This window comes from Triturus cristatus, chromosome 6 (genome assembly GCF_964204655.1).
Source record: "Triturus cristatus chromosome 6, aTriCri1.1, whole genome shotgun sequence".
Taxonomy (NCBI): Eukaryota; Metazoa; Chordata; class Amphibia; order Caudata; family Salamandridae; genus Triturus; species Triturus cristatus.
The window spans coordinates 712,635,686-712,657,451 of record NC_140589.1 but is presented as its reverse complement, the minus strand read 5'-3'; the positions used below and the strand labels follow the sequence as shown (position 1 = coordinate 712,657,451).

Below are 21,766 nucleotides of genomic sequence, written 5' to 3'. Positions count from 1 at the left end.
TATACAAGATAGGCAGTTGATCAAATAATCTGGAGAACCAAGAAACAAGGAATTCCCATAATCTAATCAACTAAAAATGGATACTTGGATAATCTGTGTTCAGCAGGAAGGAGTGGTAATAACTTCTGGAGCACTTTAAGTAGTGAAAAGCAAGTGGATGCCTTCCTATTGATGTGAGAGGATAAGGATAAATCACTATCAAAGAAAAACCCAAAGTTCATAACCACAGGTGATCCCACTGTCGGAAAAATTAATTGAGAAGGCCAGAAGTCTGGGGGAGTACACTAGGTTAACCAGTTAGTGATTTTGTGCATACACTGATGGAAGCTGTCATAGGGAGCAGACACCCTTGAATCCACTGATATTATTATTTGGGTGTCGTCTGCATAATTCAAGGAGACCAACCCCTGAATATGAAGTAGCTAAACTAGCAGCCTCAAATAGATATTAAATAGAGTGGGACCCTGAGACTATCCCTGTTTGGCTCGATGAAACTCAGAGTGAAACGGCGGAAGGTGAATCGTCTGAGCTCTATTTTTGAGATAGGATGCACACCATCTTAATGCTGTTCCCTCTATTCTGATATTGGGCAACCTGGAGATCAAAATCTCATGGGAGACCGTGTTGAACGTAGCCGATTGATCAATTATACAAAGGCCACAAAGTTCCCCTTATCGACCGAAACCAATGCGGCTTCTGTTCCATGCATCAGATGAAAGCCACATTAGGTAGGATCCAATATATCCTTAATCTTGCAGTAACCTGAGAGACTAGAATTCACATGCTTCTCTAGGATTTTAGCAGGAAACTGGTGTTGTGAAAAAGGCTGAAATTTACGAATAATATTGGGATTTGCTGAAGGCTTTTTTTTCTTTTCTTTAGAAGGGGCACCACCGAGGCTTTTTTCCAGTCTGCTCGAACCGACCCTGTTAGCAAGGTGGTGTTACAGATGGAGCATAAGATTTCAGACCATGTACCAGCCAGAGGTTGCCGCATTCTAATTGGAATCACATCCGTAGGGGAGCCAGAGGTTTTGGAAGATGTGGCATAATGGCTAGAGCGGTCGACTTTGAAGCTAGGGAACCGGGTTTGAGTCTCGTCAGGGACGCTCAACATCCTGTGATTTTGGGCAAATCACTAAATCTCCCCGTGCCTAACAAAATGAATGTGTTCGTCTGTACGCAACTGGTGCTCATGTTAAGCACACTGATATCTTCGGGTCGAAGTTGAGCTATATAAAACTCAAAAGAAAAAAAAGCCAATTCCAGGAAGCTCATGACCAAATCTGATTAAAGTCTCCCAGAGAAATAGGCATGTGAACCAGCGCCCTACACACCAAGTATTCTTTTTTACGAGCTGCTACTGTCCCAAACCTTTATAACACATTCTTCAATGAAATATTGCATAACCTGGCATATTGGGCTGATCAGAAAACGTCTTTGACTCTTGCTATGTCATGTACTTGGTGTTAAGCTAAGGCAGTCCTTGCTCCAAACACCTTTTACCTCCGTATTATGAAAACAGAATTCTAGAGATGTTAATGTGTGACAAGAAAGGGCGTGCATATTTGTTGTGTGGCACTTATTTGTGGTGGTGTGTTCTGTTTTTTATGTTTGTTTGTGCTGTATCACTGCAATATGATCTAGTTGTGTTGTGCTGTGGTTGTGTTCTGTTTTGATTGTTGTTGGAATGTGCCCTGATATGTTTTATTGTGTTATGCTGTTTTGTGTGTGATATTTTGTGATTTTCTGTTGTCCACCTTAAATGTGGCAATAAATGCTAGTTCATTTCTAGTAAAAAGTAGTTCATATATACTTGTCAGTGCACGACTGCGACCAAATGTGACATGTTTATGGTTATTGTATTGGTGGAAAATGCAAATAAAAATATTTATAAAAAAAAAAAAAGAAATTCTAGTAAACAGTAGCACACACCTTGAAAGTTCCTGTGACAAGCATCCATTTCCCACTTTCTAAGGTGTTAATCTAGCGCTTTTCCAGCTAGTCATCTAGTTAAGACACTAGTCATCCCAAGCGTATGACAGACACTGTTTCTTAACTCTGCTTTCCCTATGCCCACTTTATGTGATATGGCCCATAATTTACTTTAAAAGTGTTCAGAATAAGTGTCATATGCCATTAACAGTTTTTGAATTCTTGGGGCTTTAATCATTGCTTTTCTTCTTTAATAGAAAGTGCCAAATAAGTAGGAATCAATACAGAAACCAGGATAGAATGTTTCTTGTAGAGCTACCTAACCTGCACATTGTGACAATGCTAAAGTTAAGTTTTCTTTTGCAGAAACAGTTGTCATTATTTCTACATATTTTCTATAAGAATGTCTATATTATATCTGTACTGGTTTTCATTGTGATTATGTCCACATTTGCCTTTTTCAGCTTAAAGTGAGTGGAAAAAATCTTCTTAACATATGCAAACTTGTATTTAAAATAAGCCGAAGTGAAAACAATGACTCTCTGTTTCAAAATGACAGCATATTGGGTACGTATTACCTTTTTAATTAGGCTGTTATAAAAGCTGTAAAGTTATACTCATAATGTCAGTTATTTTTGTATTTGAAATGCAATTTTCATGGTAATATAAACAAATTAAACGTCTTTAGTGAAAAGGAAACAACAAATTAAAAGTAGACATTACACATGTTAATTTAGTATTTTAGCCTATTGTCATTTGAGTTGGTGTCCTGAAAGATAATTCTCTCAACAGTGATTTCACTGCTATTGAATTAGAATCTCACTAACATTTTAACTTCAACATAGTCAAAGTGATAGTGTTATTTTTAAGGTTGACTCGGAGAGGCCAGGTACTGTGATGCGCAATATATATTATTTTCTGACCCAGTTAACCTTACAAGTGAAATAACTTAAACTAACAGGCACATTTGTACTGTGTATGTTCACTCTAAGTGGTCTTGTGCCATCATTGACAGATAAAAAATGTTTCTTACCCAACAGAATGGTACTTCTTTTATCAACCTTGGAAAGATGAAAGTCAGAGCCAAGTCACCAGGATTTAAACTTTTGAACATGGGCAGATATCTTCCAAGGATGTCTTAATGCCTTGAGCTTTCTGTCAGTCTGAGATTTTAGTTCTGTTAATTGATAAAGCTCTTCTCACATTACCAGTTGAATCTGTCTATGAAGTTGTCCTCCGTGTCAGTGTATGTTTCTGAAATTTAATATATAACCAATTCATTTCACCTGAATTGGAAATATGTCCTCAGTCTGTAATAACAATTCTTCCGTGGCACATTCATCATGACAGAATGCTGCTTCTTAGTGGTCCTGCAAGAGATTTTGCAGTGATAGTCAAAAGGTTGACTTCATGTGAACGTGCATAACATTTCCCTCTGCTTTCTCTTCGATCCACTGATTAGGGAACAGGTATGGCAGCTCTCTTACAAGTTTCAAGGGCTTGTACCAACATGTACACCATAGTCAGTACTAGGTTAAGCTGTAATTGCTGTCACATTGTTTACGTTTAAAGTAATTCTCTAGCAGTGTATATTTTATCGATTCAGATGCTGGAACATTTCCAGTCATCAGTGTTTAAATCCTCGGTAGTCATTGTTAACAGAGCAGTGTGTAAATGCACACTATTAGAAATGGGGGTCTCTAGTTGGCAGGTTGTTACCCTGTCCAAGTAGGGACCCTTCTTCCTATTCAGGATAAGGGAGTTACACTCCTAAAATAACCCCTGCTCACCCCCTTGGTAGCTTGGCATGAGCAGTCAGGCTTATCTCAGAGGCAGTGTGTAAAGCATTTGCACATAACCAACAGTAACACAGTGAAAACACACTACAAAAGGACACCACACCAGGTTTAGAAAAATAACCAATATTTTATCTGTGCAAACAAGACCAAAAATGATAAAAATTCACAATACAGTTTGAAAGAATCTCAATAATCAAACATATGCTTAAAATACAGTTCCTTGAAGTCGATAGCTATCATGGTATCGTGAACAACAAACTCAAACAGTTCTGGCTGACCGCGGCGTCGAGGGCCAGCTATGGTGTCGGGAAGACCCGCAAAACAGTACCTTTAGAAATGCAGGGTGTGGGCAACCTCTCGTTGAGCTCCGAAGAGCCGGCGTCGTCTGTCGTCAGTTCCGGAGGTCAGTGCAGGAGTCGTCGGTCCCTTGAAGTCACACGTGTTGCAGATTGAACTCCTCATGGTTGAAGTCGGGAGCGCCGGTGTCGGCAGGCGTCAGGGCTGCGGTGCAAAGTGCAGCGGTGCTGCATGCTGTGCCCTCAGGTCGCGGTGCAGGCAGCAGCTCAGTGGCGGTCGTCCAGCAGTGTCGGCGAGACCAGGGCTGCGGAGCAAAGAGATGCGGTGGTCGTCGCGGTGCTGGCAGTTCACGGTGCAAGCAGCGGGGTCCTTGTTGCTGAAGCACTGTAGTCGGCTGACGAACTGGAGTCAATGGCACCGGCATTGGTAGGCCAAGGCTGTGGTGCGGGATGAGGACAATGTGTTGTGTAACTTACAATTGAAAGTGCTAGATTTCCCTTTTGATGACCAACAGCTTTTTGAAAAGCATGTGGATGAAGCACTGCAGGCAATTAAAGCAGACACTGACGCAGCCCAGTTGTATGGCTCTATGCAACAGAAACAGAACTTCCAATAAAATAAGTACAATTTCACTACCACTGTGGGTATACATCTTCTTTACTTTTTCAGCAGTAACAATATTTCTACCAACCACCCACCACCTCATACCAGTGTGGCTTCCAATGGCAATCCAGTGTGTGTGCCCTGCGAAGAGTAAAGGTTCCACATCTGGCAAATCAAAGGACCAAATACATTGAGCCTAACTTCTCAGGTCACCCTTCCCTCTCGACATCAAAGTCAATAAGAGGGAAAATACGGGCATTTTTTCCAGTCTTTTATATTATAACATTGGGTAGTGGGTATTATCCGAGATGGCAACATCATAGAATTCATTTGCATGCCTTCTTTTACACCACCTAAAAAGAAGCGCCATCTACATTTGAAAACCTTTCAGGCGGAAATAAAACTTCATAAGAAAATGGGAATAGGGACAATACCAAAGTTCCAGGGCAATCACCGATTTTATTCAAGGATCTATTTGGTGTGAAAGAAATTGAGGGAATGGCACATCATTCTACACCTGAGGGCTCTCAACAGATTTATAAAACCAATCCTTCCAAATGGTCTCTTTCCTTGATGTATTCTAGTTGATCATTAAGGGAGAATTCCTTGCACCCCTTGCCCTAGAGGAAGTCTACTTTCTTATTCCAGTTCATTCCAGGAAAAGCAGGTCCCTGTGGGTACAACAGTCCGCCATTTCAGTAAAAAGCATTGCTGTTAGATCTTAGTTCTTCCCCCAGACTTTTCACCATATGTACAGCAGTCGTGACAGCACAGCAAAGAGTAATGGTGTTTCCCTACCTAGATGACTGCTCATCAAAGGCCCATGACCTGAATACATGAACCAGGTGATAAATTCCACTGAACACCTGGTAAGTGAACTGGATCTGACTCGAAAGATTAAAAAATCAATAATACTACCACAACAGCAAATTGTATTCCTAAAATATCACATCTGCAAGCCTTCTCTCAAAGCTTACCTTTCTCTTGAAAGGGGTCAACAAGTTATTGTTGTTCGCAAAGGTGCTCAGCAACTTAACATGACTTTCAGTTATCAAATATGAGAACATGTGAAGGAGGTTGACATCTTGCATTCCTCCTATCCCTCCATGCTGCCTCCTAAAGTGTCCTCCAAAAACCACTATATTGGCAGTGGCGATAAGTGACAGGACATTGGGACACAATTACTTCTTTGACTACCAAGGTGAAACAGAGTTCATGGTGGACTGACCCATCCAGCATCTTTGCAGGACAGGACCTGTACTTGGAAGACCTTCAGTTCCGACTGACTGGAGACGCGTCCCTCCATAGATGGGTATCTCATCTCCAAGATCTTGCTACTAGTAGCCTTTGGTCAACAGAAGAGATACATAATCCCATCAGCATTTTAGGGTTGAGAGCAGTGAGATAGGCAATGAAAGCTTTACTGTCCCAGATTGCCAACCACTGAGAACTCATAAGAACAGGCAGCATGACTACTTTGTATTACATAAAGAAACAAGGTGGAACAGAGTGATAGATTTTATCACAGAAAGCTCAAAGTCTTTGTTTCTGATGGATACATCTGCCAGTGGATTCCTCACCTTGTGATTCCTCACCTTGTGAATATCCCCTGCGCCAGCAACATTCGGAAACTTTTGTAGCAGTCCACGCCGATGAGGTCGAAGACGACGTCACAGAGACACGGCTCTGCTCGCGACTCTGCTGGCGTCACCGGCTCCATAAGAAGACCTCGTCGGCGTGATGACGTCAGTTCCCTTTTTTCCGCGCCGTCGACGCCAACGGATTTCGGGAATCTCTCTCTGTAGCTATTCTGGTTACTTTGTTTTCTGCTGGTTTCTCTTGTCTTCTTCTGCAGAAATGTCGACGAAGAAGTCAGGATTTAACCCTGTCGTGAATGTGGGAAACACATGTCCCTAACGGATCCGCATGACGACTGTGTGTGGTGCCTGTCATCGGATCATGATGTCGAGGGATGTTCTTGCTGCCGCAAGATGAGTTCCAAGGCTCTTAAGAAGAGGGAAGCAAAGCTTTTCATCGCGAGGATGAAGAAAGAAAAAAGAGGCCGGAGAAAATCGAGGTCAAGGTCGAGATCGAGGTCGGCGTCGAAGTCGACTTCGGGGCATGCTTCCAAATCCAGGAAGCACAAGAAGAAGAGGAGGCATTCATCTCGACGTCACTCGGATAAGGATGCGGCTCCGAGATCGACATCGCCCTCCCGACGCCGTAAGGACCTTGTGTCTCCCTCGCCCGCTCCGGATTCACCTATTGGCCTGTCCTCACCTGTGGCTTCACCGGAACATTCTCCGGCTCCGGCCCCGGCTCCATCTCCGACGCCGGCTCCATCTCCGGCACCGGCTTAGTCCCCGGTTCCATGTGAAGAGCCTCCGGCCCCGTGTGAGCCTTCGGCTCCGCTGATTCCACTGTCGGCGCTGGTCAGCCCGAGTCCGGTGATGCCTGAGCAATATCCTGCATTTCCAGGACCAGGTCAGGACCCCACGCATTATCTTAATGCGATGTATGGAGTATTCTCCAGAGCCATGTACCCCTCTGGTGCACCTTCGGGTCCTATGGTTCCTATGGCCTTCAGTTTGGGAGTTCCCCAAGCCTATCCTCAGGCTCCCTTTATGCCATTTTTTCCGGCGACGCCGACTTGGCATCTACCGGCGCCGAGGACATCGACGCCACTCCCTTCTTCACCGGCGCCGACTCGACCTCGTTCGACGCCGGCTGCCCCTTTGGATCCACGTTCGACGCCGGCTCCGGCGCCGTCGGATTCAGTCACAGCGCAGCCGACGCCGGTTGTGAAAATCAGGTCTAGGAGGGAGGCTCAGAGGGTGCTGGATGAGCAAAGATACCTGATGGAGGAGGTAGAGGAAGGGGAACTCATGGAATCAGACGATGTTTTTGAGGAGTTAAAGGAGGCTAGTGGCCTGGACTTGTCACCTGAATGGGAGATTACTCCTCCTTCTGATGCCCCTTCAAAGGATGTGGCTCCATACCATGCTGTTATAAGAAAAGCAGCTGAACTTTTAGATCTGCAATTGCCTTCTGCAGAGTTCAAACCAAACATCTTAACGAAAGTTCTGCACTCTCCCCCTGCTGTTTCTGAGCATCTGCTCCCTTTTAACCGATGCCATCATAGAGCCAGTGATGCAGGGTTGGCGTAAGCCCTTTTATCCTTCGGCAGTTTCTAAAGTCATTGCCAGGAGGTATAGGGCAGCTCCGGGGGACAAAGAATTTTTAACGTCTCACCCATCTCCTGAAAGTCTGGTTGTTCAGGCTGCATGTTCAAGAAAATCGTCAGGTTCGTTTCCCCAGGTCCTGAGTGACAGGGAAGCAAAGAAACTGGATCAGTCGGCCAAAAAGGTATTTTCTTCGGCCAGCATGGCCCTTAAATCAACAAATGCCACCTGTCTCTTGGGACGTTATATACATGCTCTCATGGACTCAGCAAAGCAGCTAGGCCCAAAACTATCAGAGGAGGATAGGGTTGGTTATAATGAGATCATTTCGGATGCCCAGGCTGCGGCGCGTCAGGTGATGCAGAGTGGATTGGACACTGCTGACTCGGTAGCAAGAGTCATGGGATCTTCTGTTGCCACTAGGAGGAGTGCGTGGCTTAAGTCATTGGAATTTTCCCCTGATGTCCAGTCAACACTCTTGGACTTGCCTTTTGATGGCTCTGGTCTTTTTGGCAAGAAAGCGGATGCTACGCTGGAAAGATTTAAGGAGAGTAAGGCCACGGCTAAATCTTTTGGGCCTTCAAACTCAGCCAAGAGGCTCATTCAAGAGGTACAGGGGCTTCGGAAGGTCTACCTTTCGTACATACAGACAGCCACAGCAGCAGCAGCAGCAGCAGCAAAGCGCTCTGTATAAGGGTTACAGAGGTAGAATCAGGGGTCGCACTCGTGGCCGACAGCTCTCCTCCTCCTCTTCCTCCTCAGCCCCTCCCACCACTGCAAAACAGCCCTAGATCCACCATTCTGGATCATGTTGGTCCTGTGGGGGGCCGGCTTACCCATTTTCTACAAGATTGGGAATCGGTTACTACAGACCTTTGGGTTCTAGATCTTGTAGAAAATGGGTACTCCCTTCCCTTTCGGGAATTCCCTCCGAATTCCCCTCCTTGTTAAGGGGCTTGCTCAGAGGACCACCATCTTCTCCTACAGGAGGAAGTCCTGACGTTACTAAAAAAAGGTGCGATAGAGGTGATTCCAGAGCAGGAGAGGGGTCAGGGATGCTACTCAGGATCTTGAATCTTTATCTGAAGCAAGAGAAGTTCAAGATGCTCACCCTTGCGCAGGTTCTTCAAGCGCTGAATCAGGAGGACTGGATGGTGTCGATCGACTATCAGGATGCGAATTTCCATATCTCCATCCTGAAGTCGCACAGGAAGTATCTCTGGTTTATGGTAGGGTCGCAACATTATCAGTTTGCGGTCCTTCCGTTTGGTCTTACTATTGCACCTCGAGTCTTCACGAAGGTGATGGCAGTGGTGGCAGCCCATCTCAGAAGGTCGGGGATTTTAGTTTTCCCCTATCTGGACGACTGGCTGATCAAAGCAGAGTCGCCAGAGAAGGTGCTTCATCATCTGCAGGATACGGCTGTTGTACAAATTGGGTTTTTCGATAAACGTGCCCAAATCTCACCTGGTGCCCTCTCAGCGCAACCTGTTCATAGGGGCGGTACTGGACACTACTGTGTGTCGAGCATTCCCACCTCCACAAAGGATTCTCGACATACAGGAAATGATTCCTTTGTTTTACGATGGAGCGGTCGTTCCAGTCCTGAAGGTCCTTCGTCTGCTCGGTCTGTTTGCTTCCTGCATTCTGTTGGTCAACCATGCACGCTGGCGTATGAGGGCGCTCCAGTGGTGTCTCCGTAGGCAGTGGTATCAACACAAAGGAGATCTCAGGGAGTCGGTGAGGATCTCCAGATAAGCTGTGGCGGATCTATCTTGGTGGTGTGTGGAGAGCAATCTGTCTCAAGGAAAGCCCTTCCATCTACCTCCATCTGTGGCCACAGTGATTACGGATGCATCCACTTTAGGGTGGGGTGCGCATCTGGGGGATCTGAAGATCAAGGGTCTTTGGTTTCCAGAGGAAAGGTTGCTTCACATTACCCTTCTGGAATTGCGGGCGATACGTTTGGCACTCAAGGCCTTTCTCCCTTCCCTTCGTGGTCAGTCAGTTCAAGCCCTGACGGACAACACTACCGCGATGTGGTATGTCAACAAGCAGGGAGGAGTGGGGTCGCTTTGTCTCTGCAGAGAGGCTCTGCGTCTCTGGTCCTGGGCTCAGGAACAGCGAATTTGTTTGATGGTAAATCATGTGGCCGGAGTTCTGAACGTGCGTGCAGACAGTCTCAGTCAGCAGTTCTCCGCCGACCACGAGTGGAGGCTTCATCCAGAGGTGGTTTGTCACGTTTTCCGGATGTGGGGAACCCCTCAGGTCGACCTGTTTGCCACTCACGAGAACGCTCACTGCCCGTCTTTCTGCAGTCTCCAGTATCCGATGCAGGGAGCATTGGGGGACACGTTTCAGTTGAGATGGGACTCACGTCTCCTTTACGCGTTTCCTCCCATACCCTTGATTCCTCGGGTTCTGAGGAAGATTCGCCAAGACCGGGCCCAAGTCATATTGATCGACCCGGATTGGCCAAGAAGGGTGTGGTATACAGATCTTCTCCACCTCTCCTCATGCCCTCCGCTCCATCTCCCTCTCAGGGCAGACTTCCTCTCGCCGTCAAAGGGGCAGGTTCTACACCCCCACCTCCAGAGCTTACACCTTCATGCCTGGAGATTGAACGGGGCAAACTGAATTCTTTTTCTCTCCCACCAGATGTTGTAGATATAATTTTGTCTGCCAGACGTCATTCCACCAAATCTATCTATTCCTATAGGTGGTCTAAATTTGTGCTCTGGTGTGGGGAGAAGTCAATTGATCCTTTGAGGGCTCGTTTATCTGACATTCTGCAGTTTTCCCTTTCTCTTGCTCAGCAAGGTTTTGCTGTAGCCACTGTAAAGGGTTACTTATCGGCTTTGTCGGCATTCCTTTGCTTGCCGGATCAGCCATCCTTGTTTAAATCGCCTATTGTTTTACGATTTCTAAAGGGCCTTACAAACAAGTTTCCTCCTACTCCTATTGTGCCTCAATGGGACTTAAATCTTGTCTTAACTTATCTGATGGGTTCTCCCTTCGAGCCCTTACACAAGTGTCCCTTGAGACTGTTGTCTTTCAAGACGGTTTTTCTCATTGCGATAACCTCGGCAAGGAGGGTAAGTGAGCTTCAAGCTCTGAGTTAGAAACCCCTGTTTTTGACCATTCATGCTGAAAGGATGGTACTCAGGACCAGGGCTGCTTTTCTACCTAAGGTGGTAACTCCTTTCCATCTGGGGCAATCCATTACTCTCCCTACCTTCTATCCTCCCCCTCACCCTTCCAAGGAGGAGGAGCGGCTTCACCGCTTGGACTCTAAGAGGGCGGTGAGCTTCTACCTTGACAGGACAAAAGACTTTCGAGTTGATGACCAGCTCTTCGTGGGCTTTGTTGGCTGCAGGAAAGGCAGAGCGGTGCACAAGCGCACCCTTTCCAGATGGATTGTCTTGTGCATCAAGATATGCTACTCTTTGGCTGGTAAGGAACCTCCAGAGGGTTTAAGGGCTCATTCTAATAGAGCTAAGTCTTCCACTTCTGCTTTGTCTAGAGGTGTTCCTGTGGAGGACATTTGTAGGGCGGCAACTTGGGCCTCCCTTCACACTTTTGCGAAGCATTACTGCTTGGATTCCGAGGTGAGGAGGGACGGACATAATGCTTGTTCCGTCCTTCAGGACTTTCTGGTATAGAAGGGTGGACACCCACCTCCGGGAGTGGGACTGCTGTGGGAACCTTTTCACAAGGTGAGGAATCCACTGGCAGATGTATCCATCAGAAGAACAAGTTACTTACCTTCGGTAACGCTTTTTCTGGTGGATACAGTATCTGCCTGTGGATTCCTCACTGACCCACCCGCCTCCCTGTTGTCCACCCTTGTATACCTACAATTCTGAGGATGATGTTTTCAATATGTATTTGTTACTGTCAAAGGCAGTGTGTTATTTCTTTTGCCTTTCTATTTATTCTTCACACTGTGTGTTGCATTGTATATTATGTACTGAGTATACTGTGTATATATTGCTGTCAGTCCGTCCGTGTGCCTCGAAGGCACGGAAAAAAGGGCGGAACTGACGTCATCACGCCGACGAGCTCTTCTTATGGAGCCTGTGACGTCAGCGGAGTCGCGAGCGGAGCCGTGTCTCTGTGACGTCGTCTTCGACCTCATCGGCGTGGACTGCTACAAAATTTTCCGAATGTTGCTGGCGCAGGGGATATTCACAAGGTGAGGAATCACAAGGTGAGGAATCCACAGGCAGATACTGTATCCACCAGAAAAAGCGTTACCAAAGGTAAGTAACTTGTTCTATAGGGTTATGCTTCATAACATAGAGCTGATAACAAAGCATGTCTTGAGGCTCCAAAATGCAATGGCGGCTGCCTTGAGCAGGAGCCCTTGGAACTGCTAAAAGTGGGAGTTGGACATGAATCAGGTGCAGCTACTCTTCATCTGATGGAGTGCAACCCCTGTTCGTTACTCCACACAATGCCAAACGCCCAATTTATGCAAGCAGATGGCGATATTCAGGGACTAAGAGTGAAATTCTTGTGATTCACTTATCAGGGATTCATGCATTCCTTTTTCTTCCAGTACGTCTCATCCCAAGAGATCTTCATAAATGAGAGAGCCATGCAAGCTGGTTAGTTCCGGCTTGGGCCAGGCAGTTTTGATACACAAACCTGTAGGACCTGTCTGTGAATGTTCTAAAGGATTTCAAGGTTGATCCATACCAGCTTATCAAGGATCATGGTCAAGCTGCAACACAAACCTTGATGACATTACTTATCTGAAAGAAACACGTTAATTAGATTCCTCACCTTAGAATATCCCCAGGCGTCAGACTGGATCCGGAAGATTTTTGTAGCCATACCCCTTGCGCGTCGCTAGGCGTCGTCTGCGGCTCCACGTCCGTCGTTGGCGTCGTGCGCCGGAATGACGTCGTCAGAGTACTTAGACGCCGCCCTCGCGCGCTGACGTCAGTTCTTCTTTTTTCCGCGCCAGTAAGCGCCGATCCGGGAGAGCTACCCCTTTAGTCATTTTTTGACTAAATATTTTGACTCTTTTTGGTCACTTTATCGACTCTGGTGCCGGTAGAATGCCTGGTTTCAAGGCCTGCGACGCCTGTCACTGACTGATGTCGGTAACCGATCATCACCGCCGGTGCCTGTACTGTTTGGGGCCCGACCACAACGCGGAGTCATGTTCCGATTGTATGGCCCTGACCTCGAAAGCTAGGCGGGAGCGGTCCCGTAAGCTCCTCGAGCTTCGCCACTCGGCTCCGCGTCCCTCTCGATCCCGGTCCAGGAGGAGGTCCAAGGATCGGTCGCGGAGCCGCAGTCGACCTCAACGCTCATCTCGCTCGAAGTCTTCGGGTAAGTCGAAGCGCTCCAAGAAGTCCAAGAGGCGACACCGCTCTTCGGACTCCCCTCGCCGGTCGCGCGACTCGGCCGAGGGTCAGGGTGGTCCCACCCCCGCGGCTCCGCCGGAGCCGCAGGCGCCGCGCACGTCCCCATACCCGCCGGTCCCTGGGACTGACGCGACACCGGCGGAGGTCAGTGTCTTCCTCTCGGCCATGAGGAGCCTGGCCCCACCGTCGACGCCCGCTGGCGCGCCTTCGGGACCCGCGGACTCGACTGGGTGACCTTGCGCGCCGGCGGCTCCGGCCCCGGCGCCGTCGGAGGCTCCGGCCCCGACGCCGCAGGTCCCCGAGCGGCCCAGGCCTGGGCCCCCGTCGACGCCGGTCGACCTCGTCACGCCTCCTCCGCCGGCGTCGACACTGGTGCCACCTCCGACGCCGACTCCGGTCGACGTCGATCCCCGGTTCAGCCCCTGTCCGGACCCGACGCCGCATCCGACGCCGCTAGAGACACATTTTGTCTATCGTCCGGCTCCGATCATTCCTCCTGTTTACCATGAATCGGATGACGGGGGCGACTGGGAGGGGTCCGTGGGCCCTCTGGCCCTTCATGGCCAACTTTCGCAGGACTGGGCAGATGAACTGGGGGAGGCCAGTGGTTTGGATACCTCACCGGACACTGGATTCATCTCTCCTCCGACTGTGGCTTCGGAGGAGGGTGCAGCTTTTTCTGTGGTGCTGCGCAAGGCGGCCGCAGCCCTTGGGCTTGTGCTGCCTGCCGTGGCTGTGAGGACTAACATCCTCACTGAGGTGTTTCAGTCTGCCGCAAGCTCCACTGAGCCTCTGCTGCAATTCAATGAGGCCCTCATTGACGTTCTGCAGGGCACCTGGTCCAAGCCCTCCACAGTCCCTCCTGTGGATAGGAACGTTGCCAGGCGCCACCGCCCTGCTCCGGGCGACCCCAGTTTTCTGTCCCAACACCCAACCCCCGAGAGTCTGGTTATCCAGGCCTCTACCTCCCAATCCTCCTTCCTGTCCGCTCCTCCGGACCGGGAATCCAAGAGACTGGTACAGTTCGGTAAGAAGCTGTTCTCCTCGCTCAGTTTGGGCCTGCGGTCTTTGAACACCGCCTGTCTCTTGGACCGTTATTCCCACTCTCTGTGGGATGCGGTGGAGGACGTGCTGCCCCTGTGCCCGGAGGAGGCCCGGGCACAGCTTTCCTCAGCTCTGGCCGATGGAAGAGATGCAGCGCGCCATGCAATCCGATGTGGACTCGACACTACGGACTCGCTGGGTAGGGCGATTTCTACCACGGTGGCGCTTCGACGTCACGCCTGGCTGCGGTCCACGTCCTTTTCAGGGGATGTCCAGAGCACTCTCATGGACATGCCTTTTGATGGCGCTCGCCTTTTTGGTGAGAAAGCGGACAGTGCGCTGGCTCGCTTTAAGGACTCCCGGGCTACGGCCAAGTCCTTGGGCCTCTTGGCCCCGCGGCCACAGCCTTCCGCTTTTCGCTCCTTTCGTGGCCAAGGAAGGGGCACCTCCTCACGTCCGCCTAGACACCGGCCGCAGAACCAGCCTGCACGCGGTCGCGGACATGGTTTCCGCTGAGGCGGTACTGGAGGACAACGCGGTCAGTCCACATCCACCCCGGCAGCATCCGCCTCCCTAGTCCGAGCTTTCAGGCCCATTCCTTGCCAGTGGGAGGCAGGGTTCGCCATCACCTGCTCCACTGGCGTACCATTACTTCGGACAGGTGCGTGCTGCAAATCGTCCGAAGGGGCTACTCCCTCCCATTCGAGACGACCCCTCCAGCCATGCCACCGCAGCACCACCGTATCTCGGAGGATCATTTGAATCTTCTGCAAGAGGAAGTTTCGGCCCTCTTGGCCAAAGAGGCCGTCGAGCGTTTTCCGAGCCCAGAAGTAGGTCGTGGTTGTTATTCCCACTACTTTCTGGTTCCCAAGAAGGGCAAAGGGGGCCTACGCCCTATCTTGGATCTCAGGAACGTCAATGCCTTCCTCCGGAAGGAACGGTTCAAAATGTTGACTTTGGCTCAGGTTCTAGCTGCCCTAGACCCTGGAGACTGGATGGTAGCGTTGGACTTGCAGGATGCATATTTCCACATCCCCGTCCTGCCGGCCCACCGGCATTACCTGCGGTTCACGGTGGGTCAGGAGCACTTTCAGTTCACCGTGCTCCCCTTCGGCCTTACCAGTGCCCCTCGGGTGTTCACGAAAGTGATGGCAGTGGTCGCAGCTCATCTGTGCAGATCAGGGGTTCCAGTCTTCCCCTATCTCGACGACTGGTTGTTGAAGGCGGGCTCGCCCCAGGCAGTCGTCTCCCACCTCCAGACTACGGCGGATCTCCTGCATTTGCTGGGGTTTTCCACCAACGTGCTGAAGTCACACCTGAGCCCCTCTCAGAAGCTCCTCTTCATCGGAGCGGTTCTCGATTCGGCGCAGTTCCGGGTTTATCCACCGGAACAGCGGGTCCGGGATATAAAGGCCCTGATTCCCATCTTTCGGCCTCTATCCTGGGTTTCGGTCAGGCTAGTGTTGCGGTTTCTGGGGCTGATGGCCTCCTGCATCCTACTAGTGCATCACGCCAGGCGGCGCATGCGGGCTCTGCAGTGGGACCTGAAGTTTCAGTGGGCCCAGCATCACGGCAACCTGTCCGACCATGTCTTGATCTCGGAGGGCACTGCACAGCAGTTGCAGTGGTGGCTCACGGACCGCGATTGGGTCACGGGCAAGAGCCTCTCCCTACCCCTACAGGAGCATGTCGTAGTGACGGATGCGTCCCTCCTGGGATGGGGTGGCCATATGGGAGAGGCGGAGATCAGAGGCCTCTGGTCTCCGGCGGAGTCTCGCCTCCACATCAACTTGTTGGAGCTGAGAGCGATCCGACTTGCACTGAAAGCCTTCCTTCCCTCTGTCCGGGAAAGTGTCGTGCAGGTGTTCACGGACAACACCACCGCCATGTGGTATTGCAACAAACAGGGCGGGGTGGGGTCGTGGACCTTTTGTCAGGAGGCTCTGCGCCTCTGGACATGGCTGTAACACCAGGGCATCACCCTGGTGGTTCAACATCTGGCGGGCTCTCTGTACGCCAGAGCAGACGAACTCAGCCGCCGGTGCATGATGGATCACGAATTTCGTCTGAACTCAGAGGTGGCGCAAGGTCTCTTTCAGCAGTGGGGAGAGCCTTGGTTAGATCTATTCGCCACCAACGAGAACGCGCAATGTCAGCAGTTCTGCGCGTTGGAATTTCCAAAGCGGCACTCGCTCGGCGACGTTTTTCGTCGCGAGTGGAGTTGCGGTCTGTTGTACGCCTTTCCGCCTATACCACTTCTGCCCAGAGTGCTGAAGAAGATCAAACGCGACCGGGCCCAAGTCATCTTGGTGGCTCCGGACTGGGCACGAAGGTACTGGTATCCCGAGCTACTCAGTATGTTGACCGATCCTCCGATACGTCTGCCCCTTCGGGAGGATCTTCTGTCGCAGCAGCAGGGGACGGTCCTCCACCCGAACCTGTCCAGACTCCACCTCCATGCGTGGAGATTGAGCGGCGGCAGTTGATGCCATTTGACTTGCCTCCTGAAGTCTGTGATATCATTCTGGCAGCCAGGCGTCCCTCCACGAAGACGGTATACGCCTGCCGGTGGAACTAATTTGTGGCATGGTGCACAGCAAAGGCTGTGGATCCCCTTTCTGCCCCTCTTTCTGAGGTTCTCCTCTTTCTTCTTTCTTTGGCCCAGCAGGGCTCTGCCTTGGGCACCTTGAAAGGTTATCTTGCTGCCATCTCTGCCTTCTTACGGCTTCCTGATCAGCCTTCTCTTTTCAAGTCCCCTGTAGTTTCACGCTTTCTTAAAGGCATTACTCACACGTTCCCTCCTGTCCCTTTCGTAATGCCTCAGTGGGACTTGAATCTTGTCTTAACATTTCTGATGTGCGATCCCTTTGAGCCTCTTCACAATTGTCCTCTTCGTCTTCTGACTCTTAAGACTGCTTTCCTGGTAGCCATCACCTCGGCTAGACGGGTGAGTGAGCTCCAGGCTCTTTCGTCCAAGCCTCCTTTTCTATCTGTTCATCCGGACAAGGTTGTCCTTCGGCCTCATCCTTCCTTTCTACCGAAAGTGGTGACCCCCTTTCATCTTGGGCAATCTGTCACCTTGCGCACCTTCTTTCCGCCTCCGCATCCTTCCAAAGAGGAAGAGCGGCTCCACCGTCTGGACCCAAACCGTGCGCTCTCCTTTTATTTGGACCGCACGAAACAGTTCCGGGTGGACGACCAGCTTTTCGTTGGCTACGTGGGTGCTAAGATGGGGAAAGCTGTGCACAAACGGACCATCTCCCGGTGGGTCATTTTGTGTATAAAAACCTGTTATTCCTTGGCAAAAAAGGACCCTGCTGTTGGGCTGCGAGCCCATTCTACTTGGGCCACAGCGGCTACTACTGCTTTGGGACGGGGAGTCCCTTTGCAGGACATCTGTCAGGCGGCGACGTGGGCTTCGCTGCACACTTTTGCCAGGCATTATTGCCTAGACAGCCAAGTCCGGAGGGATGGCTTCTTTGGCCGTTCTGTCCTCCAGGACTTTCTGGTGTGATCTTGGTTCGCAGACCCACCACCGGGGTTGGTATTGCTTGGGTATCTATTCTAAGGTGAGGAATCTAACTAACATGTTTCTTTCAGATGAACAAGTTACTTACCTTCGGTAACGATGTATCTGTAAGAAACATTAGTTAGTTAGTTAGATTCCTCACCGACCCACCCATCCTCCCCGTTCTGCGAACTGACATCTAGGGTTAAGGCTATCCTTTTCAGGGCCCTAGATTTTTTGGTACTAGTGTCGGTCTCTTGCATGGCTCTGCGTTCCTGGCGCGGAAAGCTATGTACAAGAACTGACGTCAGCGCGCGAGGGCGGCGTCTAAGTACTCCGACGACGTCATTCCGGCGCATGACGCCAACGACGGACGCGGAGCCGCAGACGACGCCTAGCGACGCGCAAGGGGTATTGCTACAAAAATCTTCCGGATCCAGTCTGACGCCTGGGGATATTCTAAGGTGAGGAATCTAACTAACTAATGTTTCTTACAGATTCATCGTTACCGAAGGTAAGTAACTTGTTCGACTGCCCTGCTGCTACAAACTAAGAATTTGGATTTTGACCTGACTGTCAAAAAATACTACTTATGGTGAGAGCATCTTCAACAACCAAAACATACTTGTAGAAATGGAAATGATTCTATATCTAAATGGCAAATCATAATCTAAACCCTTTAACCATGTGTCCTCATGAAATCTTACCTTAACCTAGCAATATCTGACACAGTCTGGATTAAGATATTTCTACAATCACTTTTATCTGAATGGAATTTCTTGGTGTCTGAGAACTCCAGCAACACCATCTCATTTCTTCACTAGAGTCGTAAAGGAGTTTATGAAAGGCAAATTTCACACTTACCTACCAGTACCAAAACCATCACCTGTTGTGGATATAAAATATCATGCTAAGAGCTTCATAAAATGTTCATTGGAGCCTTTTCAGAGTCATCATAGAAAAAAATTACTTTGGTGGCCTTTCTCATTACCTAGGATGTGGAGTGGGGGGGTTCAAGGGCTATGCATTAGGCCCCTGAATCTCAGGTTTGAGGTACGTTGACAGCAAACCTCTGTTTCATACCCAGAGTATTGTAATTTTTCTAATTGAGATAGATAATCAGTCTTTAAAGTTTCTTCCCACTGCTAGTCACTCTGGCTGAAAGGGCTGTGCACTTGGAGTTGAAATGCTGCCTCTGCCTACAATTATACATTCTAAGTTGGAGGGACAAAGACGTGCAGAAAATCAGAGCTACTCAATGTATCATATGAAAAAGCGAATGATGTTTCTGCTTTATAAAAGCAGACTGTAGTACCATAGAAAGTCAACATTCAAAGTTTACTGCTGGAAAGAAATTTCAGAAGCCGTATACAAGCACACTCCATCAGAAGCATTGTGACCACAGCTGCATTCTTTGCTGGGGTGCTTATTTCAAGCATCTGTAAAGCAGCAACTTAGTCTTTAGTGCACACTATTGCGAATTTTCAATGCCAAGATGTTCAGGAAAGATCTGAGATGGCTGTATATCAAGAGGTATTGCTCAGCCTGTTTAAATAAGGTAAGCCCTATTTTCACTTCTTAATCACATATGTTGTACAGTTACTGCTATGGTAACCTTTATTCAAGTTGTAAACAAAGGAGGGACAAGGAGCCGAGTTTATGAGGTCTTGCTCACTGGCTCCCAAAGGAGATCAGTATCAATGGGTTGAGCAGTTCCTAGTAGGACCAAGGGAAGGGGGGGGGGGGGCAGGCAGGTCTTTCTTCGTAATGCCCTCACACACCCCAAGGGATGTCATGCTTCACATTTGGGCATTTGCCCCTCGTCAGGCTGGTGCTGCAATGCCTGACGGGCTCCCGAAACTGGGGTTCTTTATCGGGGATCTTTTGAAGAAGCCGTAGGGTGCATGCGGGTGTGAGGGCTAGGTAGTGCATGAGAGGTACAGTGGGTTAAAAAGGTTTAGAGCAGTCCTACTTAGGTCAAGTTTTATTATTAGGTAGCTCTAGCCTAGCTTAGTTAAAAACAGTGTAGGTACCCTTATATTGGAGTAATGTTCCTAAAGGGCTGGTGTGATGTCAATGGTCAACATGTTTCATGCCCAGGCTGCCCCTAAAGGATCAATTGGCACTTCGTCAGGACCGTTAAACTAAAGGTAGTGTGTACACTACCGTCTGGCAAACAAGGTTAGTTGTGCCAGAAGCGGTAGGGAGTATACTAGTAAGCTAGTGCTGGGGTATACTTTAGACCCCTAGCTAACCAGTCAAGGCTGGCGGGGATAGACCAGTGCACATCGTTGCTCCGATCGAGGAGTAGGCGGGCAACTAGCGAGCGTCCTACCCTTGCCCCCCCCTTCCCTTGGTTCTACTAGGAACTGCTCACCCCCTTGATACTAACCTTTATTCAAGCACATGAATCTATAAAGGATCAAGTATTGGAGCAGGAAAGTTCCTTATCTGTAACTGCAGTTCTCAAACTTTAGTATCATTCATAGACTAACATGTGACCCCCCTCCTACTTGGTAATTAGGCTTCTAAACTTGTGTGTTGACTAGCTGCAAAAAAATTGAGCAACTCTGCTGGTGTAAGGAATAAGAGCTCTGAGCCCCTTCACTTCATTACGCAGAATTCGAGACACATTTTGAGGTGAATGGGTTGCATATAGTCTGCCACTGTTTGCAGTGTTATTTGAATGCGTATATACATTCCGCTGTTTTAGCATTGACTATTTGAGGATTCCTAGCACAATGACTGGGAATATTCCAGCATGTGTATCTATAAAAAATAACAAAGATGGGGAACTGTAGTTAAAGCTTAGTAACTTTTTCTTCTCCATCATTGGATTTTCATAGATTTACTTGCTTGAATCGTTACCTGTTGTCAAGCTGGGAGCCCCTACAGTAACAATTTTAAAACAGTTATTAGAAAGCAACTCCTTTTAAAGACAAATTAAAATCTTACTTTACTAGTGAAGCCACCTTCTTAAAAAGACCAAACCTCAGCCACAGGTTTAAGTCCTCCCTGGAGGACCCCATACTTCTAATTTTCAGTGCATGCATTGTGAAATGGATTCCTTACATAGCTAGGCTCAAAGACATGTGCTACAATAATTGCTCACATTTGCTACAAAAGTTGCAATATTTTCAAACCTCTCCTGGGTTTTCCTCTCCCACGGCAGTTCCTTTTGGGAATTGTTACTCTTGGACATTAACCCTGTGGAAATACATGTTTTTCATTTCAACATGCCTCAATACAAGCCATGTGGATTTTGTAGGGAAAAAAGAAGCCTTTTTCAGATGATCCTCAATATGACTGCATTTATTGCCTCTGTCCTACAGACAAGCCAACAGGTTGTCAGGTGTGTCGGATGATCTCTTCTAATATCTTAAATGAGCCTGAGTGTCACCTTCATGAGGTGGCTTGAAATGAAGGCAGCAGATGAACCAGTTTCCTCTGGGGATCATTCTTCTTACAGCACCATCCCTGAGGTCAGAAGTCACATAAATGCCCATTATTTGGATGTACAGCATATGAGGTATACCCCGGTACTTTTACAGACAAACAATAAGACCTCCATGTTTTACATCACCAGGCAGGAAGGAACATAGTCATTCATAGTATCGGGGGAAGAGGAAACTCTTAGGAATGGGGTGATCAGGCAAGGCATTTTAGTAATGACCAAGCACTTTTTGCAGGCTTCAAATGCATGTGCAGATGTCCCTAACAGGGCAGTGAGCACCCCTCACTAATGGAAGCTGAATCATGAGCTAGGGGCATGATCTTCGGGAAATGTGTGTAACTCTAGACCTATTCTCCACACCAACAATCAGGAAACACTACTACTTCACCAGTAGACATTGGCATCCAGGATCGAGGGGCAATGTTTTTTCAGTATCATGGTTCAAGATCTTTGCTTACTCTATTCCAACTTACTCCTTATCCCAAAAGTGATCAGTCACATGAAGAGAGAGCCTTGTCCTAAGCTCCTCGTTGAGTTTTCTCACCAGTATTAGTTCACAGACCCACT

The 21,766-nt window shown here is 48.7% G+C and overlaps 1 protein-coding gene across 2 annotated transcripts in view; it reads left to right on the top strand.

The window, feature by feature from the left end:
- The window catches only part of ARMC2 (armadillo repeat containing 2), a 486,620-nt gene that overhangs the window by 214,428 nt on the left and 250,426 nt on the right, over positions 1-21,766 (top strand). For both annotated transcript variants that reach the window (XM_085611202.1, XM_085611201.1), the window contains exon 9: positions 2,399-2,501. In XM_085611202.1, the coding sequence (XP_085467328.1) occupies positions 2,399-2,501 (103 nt within the window). The remainder of the gene's footprint in view (positions 1-2,398; positions 2,502-21,766) is intronic.